Genomic DNA, 13,096 nt, shown 5'->3' on the forward strand with positions numbered 1-13,096 from the left:
AATGCTGGAATAAAGTTACTGTTGCTATGCTATTTGATTGGGGTTTGCTGCCAAAAAGAGCTTGTTACATTTTTATAAATATAAAATGACATGTTAAAATTTTGCACTGAGATTCATTTAGAAAAAGGAAAAACAAAGACTGTCAAGAAATGTTAGCAGTGGATGTCATGGCGTTAAACTGAAACTATTCGGCCACCTTTTAAGAGTTAATTTACACCACTGCCTTACACCTGCACAGCAGCAGCATGCTAACGTTACTTCTGTCAAACCTTCTTGAGGTAATGTTAACACACCTAACGGAGTTGTACCCCAAACCGGACAGTTTTTAGCTAATGTTTCAATACAATTCACTTACAATGTTGATAAAAATGATCGTGTAATGTTTTCAGTTGATTTAATGGTGTTAAACTGAAGTTAAACTTCGTACCTTTCAAACGAAATATTGTTATAATTATTACAGTTAGCTTTGCCTTTACCAGAGTCGTTAAAACGATGCTAACACCGGTGAATTAATACACCATGAACACGTGTTACCTTTTGCTATGCCGACACACCACCACCGAATGCAAAATTGTTGAAATAAAAAACGCGAACGTAAGCATCCAACTTGAACATGAAATCCAGTTTGCTGGATGCCGCTGCTGCAATTTGAAATTAGTTCACGTGAGCTAGCGTTGCCTTTAAATGCCGACACCGACTAGAACGGGCCTGTCTCGTTCAAATTGTTCCAAAAATGTTGTGCACACCACCTTACCTCAAATAGTCAACCTGTTCGTGTCCTTAACCTCCACTCTGCACACACGTTGATAGACTGTGACGTTAAAACAGCAAAAACAAAAGGGACCGTGGGACTTGTAGTCAACAAGTGGCTTATCTGCACCAAAACCTGTTCAAAGATAGCGTGCAATAAATAAAAACACAGAGCCGTTATTGCTTCGCTAAATTAAAACAGATCGCCAGGAAAACTCTTGCAGTCACCTCACCAACACTGCGCGTGCATCGCAGCAGCACTGATGACCAACGAAGAAGACAACCAGAGAACTCGTGCACAGTGGCTTATTTATAGATACAACTAGGTATTAGGTGTTGGAGCTGGACGATACGGCTACGAATATAATTTCAAGATTTTGTAGCATTTATGTGGCTTTACAAATGGATAAATAAAATAAAAAAACAGTTAGTGATCTGTTTCGACTGAAGAAGCAGCGGCGCCCCCTGATGTTTGGAAAGAGAAGTGAAAAAGCGTACAGCACCTGGTACTGGAGAGGTGTTTTTATTCTGTCTCTACAGATAGTAACAGTCAAATATCCTATTATTATTATATTATTATAATAAGTTAATAGTCACAATACCAATCACAAATGTAGTGGAGTGAAAAGTACAACATTGCCCTCTGAAATGAAGTATAAAGTAGCATAACACTAAAAAAGTACCTCAAGCCTTCACTCAAGTACCTCTTTATCATTCATAGGAAAACTGTATCACTGTAATAAGAGCTCTGAGTCCTTGGCAAGCACTATAATGTCCCTATGTACACACATTCACAAAGCTGTTTATGATGGTGATGGTTCTTTTCGTTCATTATATTGTCGCTTACATCCATACCACCCTGAACCTCCGAGATTCATCATAACTCCACATAAATGACGACAATTGTCCAGCTCACTTTTTGTTTCTCACTTCTGTTTTTGTGCTGTATTTGCAGGAATTATTTGTGTACGGTTTTTATTTATTCATTATTTTATTTTCCTGGAATTCATTTTTGTCTGAGTTATTTTCGTGTCTTATTTGGTTTCTGGGCGGTGTTTGTTTTTGGGGAGTATTATTTGTTTTGTAAATGGGTAATATTTTTCATGTGAATATTGTGTAAATAGCATTGAAAATATTTTTCCTTTGAGTGTTTAAAGTTGTATTTTTGATAATTAAAAGTACCTGCCTGTGAAAATGACGAGCTGTGATTTGACAATGCGCAATTTTTTAGTTTAATTAAGGATCTATTAGGGAGGAGACTGTGTGTCATGCCCTGTAAAAACAGAGGAAAAACCTCCATCAGCTCTTGGGAAAGGAGAGGCCTGAGTCTGCACATTCCAAATGAAGACACTGTGACTCCCCCAACTCAGCTGACACAATTTTTCCCAGCAATTACCTTTGAATGGCTTTGGATTTACAAGGGAAGAAGCAGAATCCCAACAAATGCACCCAGTGACACAAATATTGAGAGTTCTTTCATGCAATTAGTGTGCCTGTTTTATATTTTATATGACATTCACTCAAGTAGCATGTTCTATGCATGATTCAATGGCATAAAAGTAATTTTTTCTCTTCAGGACACCCTTTGCCAAGCGCCTCCACTAACTTTCCAAAGCAATGATGTCAGATATTTTCGTGGGCCATGTATACCAGTACGGCATGTATAGTATATATGCTGGGAAATATGAGGATGCGGCTATTGTTGTTATTGATGATATTTCTGTGACAGAAACAAGGGCTTCCAAGCTGTAACAACTAAAGAAAACATCTGATTGAGTTAAAAGAACCCAAAACTTGAAACTGTTGTTGTTTTTTACCCTTGTTAGAGCTTTTTGATGAACATGAGCAAAGAATAATGCTAATAAATTAAACAAAATAATGCTGTAATGACCTGTACATGAGAACCTATCATTATTACTGTATCTTCACGCTTCTCCCCCAGATTATTATCCTTACTTAATGTTTGGTTTGCTGCTTTGACAACATAAAGCTTGTTGATACCATGCTCACAAAAGTTATTTGAAAATGATTTGAAAAACAGAGAAGGTGGTGGGTGTCACTCCCACTGCTGTCCTACTCCCTAGACAGTCAGCCTAATTTACCATCCATGTAGTCTGTGTGATTACCACAGTAGACAGCAGCACCACTGACTCCAGCTACAGACCTCCAGCCAGAGGAAGCAGCTCACAGCAGCAAAAGTCCCTATATTTCAGTTCTCTCTGCTTTCACCCAAAAAGAAAACCATCTACAAACCCATCGAGCAGAAACATCCCAACAGCCATCACTCCTATATGCTCTTCACTGCAGAGCCTCCGGCCAGTATGGACAAGTCCTCCGGTCCCCACCCCGGACTCCCATCGAGATCCAGAATGACGCCCAAGAGGGAGAGGGAGAGCGGAGCCTCTGTGCCTCCCAGAAGTCACAGGCAAAGGCCATTGAAGGCAGGCCGGGTCCCCGGGGCAACATCAGTGAGGAAAGAGAGGCTGCAGAGGGAGAAGCTAGAGACAAATGAGGTGAAGGTGGAGCAGGAGACAGAAGTGAAGGTGAGAACCACTGTGGTGGACATAGACAGCGTGAGAGACAAGGAGGTCAAGGAGGAGAACCTGAGCCTCCTGGAAGCAGCAGAGCCGGAGGAAGGTCAGTCAAAGCCTGAAGGAAAGCCTGGCACATTGTATATGCAGTTGTGAGAAGCTCAACAGTTGTTCAGTTGTTCCCAGTTCGGTGTTCTTAGGAAGAATAAATATGTAATCTTGTGATCGGAAAATGTCTTTGTTAAATGTCTTGAAACGTTCTGGAAAAGAAATGATAGATAATAAGATAAAAAGTATTCAAGAATGCAATGATACAAATGAATTACATTTTCATTTCAATTTTGCAATAACATCATTCTTCTTGGTAGTGACAAATCACAACAAAAGAAAAAAGTCTTGGGACATTTTTGGAGTTTGAAAATTGCAAAATGAATCAAATGATATTTAGTCTGAGTATCTTGGTTGGGTTTCTTCAAACCAAGTGTGGATGTGGATCTCTGCAGGTCTGAAGCGCAAGAACCTGGGAGTGTTTGAGTGGCTGCTGATGGTCTTCGTCTTGGCTCTGGTTCTCCTCATCCTCCCTCTTTCCATCTGGTTCTGTGTCAAAGTACGAACTACAACACAGACCGAACAGAAACCAAACACATGGATAATAATCTACTTTAAAAACTAGTGGGGTTTCTTCAACAGAAATCATGCAAAACAAACCAGGCACAGGGAGTTTGTGATGGAGACGTTAACGGCTGAAGGAGAACATCATTCATGATTATTTTGAGACGACTCTTTATGGTGAAAATGCTGTTTCCAGTTTTTCAACCGAAGTAAAATATTTGGAGAAATTAGTGAATATTGGGGAATTTTAAGCATGCCAATGGGCTATTTTAGAGAGTCAGCATTTTCACCTTTTAGCCATTGTTTTAAATCGAATGCAATGTACTCGAGTCACAGCCAACATAACAAAACGGTGTCAATGTTCTAATACTTTCTGACTCCATTGTTATTGTGCAAAAGTATTGCATAAAACACTGGCCTACTTGTCCACTTGACTTACAGTCAGTGCAGCCATCACTGTCTTCCATTCACATGGACTGACTGATGTCTGTCATTTCGATTGACAGATAGTCAGGGAGCATGAGAGAGCAGTGATCTTCAGACTGGGTCACCTACTGCGTGGAAGACCCAGAGGACCAGGTTGTCACCAATTACTGTACTTTCTTTTATGCAACACAGTTGACTTGTCATTTCTGAGGATGTGTCAGTGATTTTAATTACTGGTGGGTTAGGGTTGGCTTGTGATCATATAAATCGTGTTAAAGTTTGGACGACCCTCAATTAGTTACATTCTGTTAGTCATCATCAACCTTTCTCCCTCGTCTCTCCAGGCCTTCTGTTCTACCTTCCACTCCTTGATGTGTGTCACAAGGTTGACATTCGACTGACAATGTTGAAGGTTCCTCCTCACACGGTACAGAACAATTCCCACTCAGCTCCATATGTAGAAATGATTACCATTCGACTGCTGACTTCTCATACGTCTGTACCCAGGTGGTGACAAAGGACTTGGTGAGGCCGGAGCTGAGTGCAGTGTGTTATTACCAGATAGAGAATGTGGCTTTGTGCAGCGCAGCTCTGTCCAGTCTGACCCCAGTGCTGCAGACTCTGGTCCAGGCAGTGGTCAGAGACATACTCGCCCAACACACATTCAGCCACATCCTGCTGAACAGGAGGAAGATCGGACAGCAGATACAAGCAGCTGTTGACTCCGTTGCTTGCCGCTGGGGCATCAAGGTGGAGAGAGCAGACATGTAAGACAGAAGATAAAGATGATTTATTGTAATTAACTTTCCTCTGCAGCATTTATCTTAGTGAGTTTCATTGGAAGCCAAGACTTAAACACGTTACATCCTGCGGTAGCATCGCATTCTGGTCTACCTCACGTTACTGTGGCTGTAGAGTCTGGTCCTCATGTCCCTACTACTAATGTCCTGGGTGAACATTTATGATTGAAGCTCTTGCAAGGACTGGCAGCAACACCTGATATTAACAGCTGATGCTTTAAATGGCTAAAGCTAACCAAGAGGCAAAACAAGAAGTGTCTGTTTTGTACATTACAAAGAGTTCATAGAAAATGCATGACTTTCTGTGTGCCAAGTGTTTTTCCTCTGAAATCTTTGATTTTTCCTGGTAAACCATAAAGAGAAATGTAGAGATTTGTAGTGTACTGTGATCTTCCTGCTGACCAGGCTTGTGTTTGATTTGCTGTCAGAGACGAGCTCAGTTTTCCCGTGGAGTTACAGCAGAGTCTGGCTGCCGAGGCTGCAGCCAAAAGACAACACCAGGTCAGAGTGAGTTACTATGCTATACCAGTGCATTATAAAACACGGTTCTACATCGTAATGCCTGCTTTTCAATATTATGTGTTTATGTTCATCGACTTTCATGTTTTTTGGTCAAACATTGGCATTTGACTCGGGAACTTTATTATTATCAGTATTATTTGAAACACTTTTGGAAGATAAGTAGAAATACACAGAAAGACCTTTATGTTTACGATGATATGTCTAACTTTGGCAGATCCTTGCGGTAACATAAAAGACAGTAGCTGACACCAAAGATTGCTGGTGGCTGATCCTGTTCCAACACTCTGCTCAATGGACTAGTTTCTGTTTCCATTTCAAATCATTTAGCTGTTTTTCCAGCCCAGAGCACAGCCTTGGTTCATCCTGTGAACTGAAGTTTACCTCTGCTAGTGAGATCATTTCTGCATCCCCAGTAATATTTCTGTACAGAAAACATATTTCCAAACAGCAGTCTCTCTCCCCCCCCCCAGGTAAAAGCAGCAGAGGGGGAGAGAGATGCCTGGGAGGGGTTGAGGGCTTCTTTCCGTCTCCTCCATCCTGCCCTGGTCCTTCCACTCCCCCAGGATCTCCTGAGAGTGACCCCTGACCTCTCATCTCTACCACTCCCTCCTCCCCCTGATGTGGAAGGAGAGGGTGGGACGACAGAGGGGGAACCAGATACAGACTCACCAATGATGTGACTGTTGTGACGTGAACGTTTATTGTTATTGAAATGTTATATTTCATTCACAATTCCCATGTAATGTCTGTTTATTTTTTGGAAGGAAACAAAAACTGATTTGCCTTTACTTGGAGTCAAACATATCACAAGGTCAAACAAAACCACATCAAGCCATTATAAAATGATAACATCACTATATTCATTCTCATACACCAGACTAGCAGTAGGAATATTGGACAACCTCCTGATGATAGTGGCAATATCTTTCTGTATTGTCTTTTACTTCCTATGCGTTATACTCATTCGTAAACTTCTGAAACAGTACATTTGTTGGTAATATGCAGCAGACGTGATAATACCTTAGATCGTTTTCCTTTACTGGTTTTATGAATGTGACTGCGTTGGACTGCAGGCGATGAGCCTTGTTACAAGCCAGAAAATGCATTAACACTAAAATTGATTTCAAAACTAGTTTACCCAATATTTAATGGAGAGCTCCACACATAGATGTAAAGCTGTGACAGCTCCTGATCACGTCACATCACCGTTTCTTGGTCTTTTTGGTGCTGCTTGTTGGTTTGGCTTCAGCTGCGGTTTTCTTTGGAGGAGCTGGAGTTGCTAGTAGTGGGGAGGGTATTGGTGTTTTCTTTCTCTCTGCAACTAAAACAAATGTACTGTCCTACATGTACCTTTATGTTTGAATACTGTATTATTGTCTCTCTGTCTCAGTTACAAGATTATAGAATATTTTGTTTAGGCGGTACCTTCATTACCTTTGGGCTCCAGGCTGGGCCGACCCTGCAGTTGTCTCTCCAGGTCCTGAATCTTCTCCAACGCTGCTCGCAGGGCTTCCTCGGCCTTGAAGGCTCGCCGCTCGGCACCCTGGACACGCAGCTCTGAATCACTGGCACATACATGGAGAGAAATCTAACCTGGATGCATTTTGCACAGCCGCAGGTCCACTCTCCATCTCCATCTCTGAACAAACACAAACTCAGCTAATATGTGGACATTTACCAAACTTATTTCAATGCAAAAGCATGGATGTTCAGCCATGTGTGGCACATTGAGCTTATAGCCAACAAGTGTTTACAACAGTACATGCACAAACAATCTATTGACTGTTGTCCATTTTGGAGCAGTCATGAATAAAACATTGACAGCTTGGGATATAAGAGGGAAAAAACATAGATTTCCCCTTTAAAAGGTGATGTGATTGATATCATGTAACAGTTTTACAAAAATATTCTACTTGACGTTAAGAGAGTTAACTTACTACAGTTCCTGCTGCAGTAAACCTACTGTGGTCAGATCACTAAAAGCAGTATGGGCTTCATCCGTTGCTGGAGACACAACCAGCTCCTCAGTCTGACAGACAGAGACAGACAGACAGAGACAGACAGACAGACAGAGACAGACAGACAGACAGAGACAGACAGACAGAGACAGACAGACAGAGACAGACAGACAGACAGACAGACAGACAGACAGACAGACAGACAGACAGACAGACAGAGACAGACAGAGACAGACAGAGACAGACAGACAGACAGAGACAGACAGACAGACAGACAGACAGACAGAGACAGACAGACAGACAGACAGACAGACAGACAGACAGACAGAGACAGACAGACAGACAGAGACAGACAGAGACAGACAGACAGAGACAGACAGACAGACGGTCAGAGAGACGGACCGTTTGTTCAGCTCTAGAGACGGTGAAAGGCATGACACTAACACTGGATAAAGTGTGTGATTTCATTTCCTGACCCCGTTTAGGTGGACACTGCTCTCTTCCAGCTTTCTTTGTGTAATGTTTCCGTCATAGCTTATCAGCTTCACCACTGGGGTCTCAAAAACCGCTAGCCCCCCCTGCAGGACAACAACAGCAACACTGGTATTTTTAGCAAGTAAGTCATAATGTGCCAACAATATGTGAAACAAATTTTGTTCCTTTAAAAAGACCCATTTATAAAATCCTCTTCATTGAATTCATTAAACTGCTCTATCTTGAACACAATTATACAAACTCCAAGATACTCCAAAGCTCTATAACCGTCGCAATGATCCATGAATGTGTAATTTTACTGTTGAAAGAATTGAGTAAAATCTAAGTACACTTGATGGAAACTGTATTAATACCTGATAAACCTCTTGTTGTGTATCATGTCCTTCAGCAGTGCCCTGTGGAGAAACAAGAGTACAATTCCTGCCCTCATCATTAGCATCATGATTACTATTGAATTGGTAACAGATGTTGAATATCTTATCTAGAGCATATTATCATTTAGAAAAAGAAGGATGCATATTATCCAAAAAATGGAAACCAAACAGCACAGGTCAGTAAAATAAAAGTCCAAGTTAATGTCATTCATCAACCTACATAATAGTTATTTATACGGTCTCTAAGCCACACTTATCCAAAATATAGATATAGTCTAAATGGTTACAGGGCGTCATTGAGCTCTTTACTCGTAGGCCACAGCTGTTAAAATGACTCACCTCTCTCTGCTCTGCCTCAGTCTCATCTTTGACCTCACTGTCTGCTTTAGGCTCTGCTGAAACCTCTTCGTTCACCTACAAACACACTCAAAACCCCAAAAACATTTTGTTCCTCTTGCAATTTCCAGATCTCAAACCTTTGTGATGAAGTGATCACAATGTATTTGGGTAACTGATACCAGCATCAGACCCTGACTACAGAAAAACCTGATACTTGATCAATGGCAATCTTTCCTCTGAAGTCTGTGCTACATTACTGGAGTATCAGTGTCACTGTCAGTCAACTGACACCAGGCTTTCAAGTCATTTCTCCAATAATAAAGAGATAACTGAGTTGAAATATAATAATAAACCACAGCCATGCTCATCTTCAGCAAATATGTTTTCAAAGTCAGAATCCAAATTAGGTGTATCCATGTGGGTTGTATTTGAATTGACTCCTCACCAGAGTCTCCATGCTGTCTGCTGGAGAGACCGGGACGTCGACGCTGGAGGCGGGGTCAGGCGGGGTCAGCCTGTCGGACAGACAGCTCTACAGGACCACCTGTCACTCCTGAGAGCAGGATTGTACTGCTCTCCACCCAATCAGTGCACTCCTTCTGAGGACGGACACGACAACAGCATGTACAGTACACATGTAGGTTTGTTTCGCGCATCTTCCTCTAGTCTGTAAAACCACTATAGCTCCCGCTCCTGGAATTTTTTAATGTTTGAACACAAAGTAAAAAACAAGCCGTTGGAATGTAGGGTGGTGCGTATCGTGATTTTTCTACTTGCGAAATGTATAAACACGCAGCCTTGATGTTACTATCAAGTCTTTGCCATCTCTTTAATTCTGTATCATAACTTTACCTGCAGCTTTCTGCACTCATTCATCTTATCTTCAATCTCGACTTCATGTTGCTCCTGCAGAATCAGTTGGCAAGAGCTGGAGTCAAAAACAAGCATTTCCTGATTAGTAAATCCTGGAGAGAAAATGCCCGCTACCGATCCTTTCAATCTTAGAGTATAACTCAACATGCTTAGCCACCATTTCATTTATGTGTGTTGTTAGTTACAATGTAGAGTGTGAAAAGGTTATCACTGCCCTCTGATTCAGTTCAGTACTTGTGCTAGACAAAAAAAAGTAGACTTATTTCACTGTGGACAAATTGTGAGTTACGTTGGTAAACAGCATCTACATGACGATAAAATCTAAAAGATAAATTGTAAAAACTTCGGGTACTTCGGCCTCAAAATCACAGCTAGCTCATTTTGAATTATTCGACATGGTGTATATCAGCCCTCACCACTGTCTCCACTGACTTGGGTGTCCAGCTGTTTCAGGAGCTCAGATAGGACCTTGTCCAGCTCACTTAGGGCCCGTTGGCCTTCACGGGGTTCACCATCGGGAGAAGCGTGTCTTCTGAACAGCTCAAGGCTCATATTCCGCCTGTTTTCCTGGACACGGCCGAGCTCGATGAGTGTCTGCTGGCTGCAAAGCAGCTTCTCACCTTGATAGCTGTCACACTGGAGGGCCAATGTCTGCAGAGAAACAGAACACAGAGGACCTTAGGATAACAACAGGAAACATAGCAGTTGACTAGACATACTGTATGACTCAAATTTCAACATATCCACGAGATAACTGGAATACAATCTGAAAGATGGATGGCAAAATGGAAACTACTTTACGAGGGACAAACATACGCATGCTTTAAAAATAGCTTTTCCTGGTCGAGGACAACATCAAGGCAAGTGTCCACAGACAGATAGATAACATCAATGACCACAACGAGAAAAACATAGACAGAGGAAGTCAATGTGCTGTCTTACATTCGACCAGTCCTTCAAATCAGCATGGAACTTTTCCAAAGAAGCTTCCTCATAGTTTGGTTGAGGACAGCTTGAAAGAGAGAAAGAGCATGTTTGGCAGAACACACGCACAGATCAATCTCTTCTTCCTTAAATTGCTCTCAATTACTTCACTGATCATTGACACCATACTGGGCAGTAAGTAGGTTAATACAGTGAATCATATTTTCTTCAAAATAATGGATAATCATGAAATCTTACATCATCTCCCTGGGTATCTTAGCTTATCCTTACTTGTTCTGCATGGTGCAGAAAACCAGCCACTTAGCGATGCCTTGCTGGATTGCACTGATCTGTTCACACTGAGCATGCTCAGTCTTCTTCAGCTGGGACATGAAAGCAATCAGATGCATGTTCCAGTCGTCAGAACGCTCCATGAGGATAGTCAGGTCATCTGTGTCCTATAGCAGGATGGTCACTATCACAGTTAGAGTGTAGTTGAACCACCAGGGATGTTTTTGCCATGAGCAATACAGAAAGTGTTCAGAAATAGGAACTGCATTGTTACCGTCGAAGTGAGGTAAAGGCAGCATTGCTCAGCTGTCTTGAACCAGCTCTGCGCAATGATATGGAGCCGACTGATCAGCTGCAGCTTCTTTACACTGATCACCTGACAATCACAGAGACATGTTATTACCAACACGCACAACAACCCAAAACTCAAAGTGAGCAAACGTGTGCACCATAGCTATTTATATATTTCTCATTCCTTCCGATTGCGCTGGCAAAGTCAGTCAATCTATCATCTATTCGGCACAACAGCACATAATCAAAATCACAAACAACTAACACATGATGCGAGTCCAATAAAGAAAGAAAGAAAAACACGACATCGTGGCTCACACACCTTGAGGGCGAGGCTGTGTGCAGCTTCTGCAGCTTCTGCTCATCATCCTTCAGCTGCACTGTGAACGCACTGAGAAGAGAAGCCAGATGAGAGTTTGTTTGAATTCCGAAAAATAAAATGAGGGTTCACATGAGAAAGCACACTCACTCCTCGAAGAACTCAAGGCTCCGCAGCCCTTTGTTTTTCACAATGTGATATTCTTCCGGGATCAGACTTTCCGAGACACATCGCACATCTCGTCCCTTAGGTTATCTGCAGATTGCAGACATTTAAGACCCTTTGAGACATCGAATGTTGCCCTGATTCTAGAGCAACAGTGTAATTATCTGAGTACAGATAAATATTCAGAAAGAACCTAAAATCCATTTGGCTTTACAAGATGTCCAGTTATGAGAATGCAAAATAAAAACCAAGCTATTTGTATTCATACTGTGCTGTATTAGTGTCAAGAGTGAACATGCATGTCGGAGTAAAGAATACAGTATATGCAACGTTGTATTGGTTGACAAAACACCACAGTTTAATATTCATTTCAAATGAAATCTTTGGAGAAACTTCCTTGTTGCAACAACAGCATTGTTTTGTCGGTCCAGCTGACCTGCCTGCTCCAGAAGGAATTTGTATTTATTGCGTCCGAGCCGGTGATGCCAGACTGGATCCGGCCGCCTGATTTCACTGCCCTGTACACAGAATCATCTTAGGAACTGCCACACAGAGAGAACCTTCTTGGGATTAATGGGGGTAGAATACACCTTGCAGTGCTGATGGTGTGCAGTGTGCCCCAGCGTGCTCCTGCTGCTGAGAGTGGAGGTAAGGCTGACCAGCAGTTCATCTGGGAGGATGTGGTTGTTGACAGGAGGAGGTTGTGTCATTCTGCTCTCTGCTGGGACTTGGCAATTGTGTTCCACAACTGAGAAAAATTAAATAACACTCAAACAAACCAGTATAACTCTCCTTGGTATGAGGGGATGTATGCACACATAAAGTCTCACAACATCTTCCTGTGATGATGAACACTATTGTTGTGATAAATGAGATGATGTCTTTTTATGTGTTTGAATTGTTTTGTCAACAGGAGGGACACTGTATGTTATTGTTTTGAAATCAATAAATGCAGCATAAAAAATAGACAAAAAATACATACGTTAATGAATCGATTAATTAATCAACCAATCAAACACACAATATATATTAATGTATTGTATTTTTTCCCTGTGTAGCTACATGTCCCATGAGATCATTATATATAATATTGCAGGACAATGCCATGTTGAAGACAAACATTCTCTTACACTCTTTATTAAATCAATAATTCAATTTTAATCATCGATTCAGAAAATAACTCATTATTTGACTCAGTCATTCCCATGTCTATGTTCTATTCAGGCTCATGGTGGAGATAATTGATTCATAGGCTCATTTAAATTGATATCAAGATCAATATATCACATTGTGATATTTTGATTTTAAGTAGGCTAGATGCAGACACGTGCTGTATAAGCTATACATTTAGCGACTTCAAGTCAAATGTCGCCTACATATGAATTATAACATGTGGGTACTCTTATAAGCATCTAAACCCATTAAT

At 41.4% G+C, this 13,096-nt stretch overlaps 1 protein-coding gene across 1 annotated transcript; it reads right to left on the bottom strand.

Moving 5' to 3' along the window:
* Nucleotides 1-3,037: 3,037 nt before the first annotated feature.
* Nucleotides 3,038-13,092, bottom strand: axdnd1 (axonemal dynein light chain domain containing 1; the record flags this gene model as incomplete). The annotated part of the gene is given in 23 exon segments (XM_079266630.1): nt 3,038-3,169; nt 3,173-3,233; nt 3,802-3,878; nt 4,878-5,056; nt 6,891-6,956; nt 7,067-7,206; nt 7,579-7,670; nt 8,076-8,177; nt 8,448-8,489; nt 8,808-8,882; nt 9,253-9,309; nt 9,311-9,406; nt 9,660-9,713; nt 9,915-9,919; nt 10,097-10,331; nt 10,623-10,692; nt 10,896-11,062; nt 11,170-11,271; nt 11,505-11,577; nt 11,656-11,750; nt 12,111-12,188; nt 12,261-12,418; nt 13,071-13,092. Coding segments are annotated over 23 exon segments (2,178 nt in total).
* Nucleotides 13,093-13,096: the final 4 nt, after the last annotated feature.

Source organism: Melanostigma gelatinosum (genome assembly GCF_949748355.1).
Source record: "Melanostigma gelatinosum genome assembly, chromosome: 4".
In the NCBI taxonomy this organism is placed as follows: Eukaryota; Metazoa; Chordata; class Actinopteri; order Perciformes; family Zoarcidae; genus Melanostigma; species Melanostigma gelatinosum.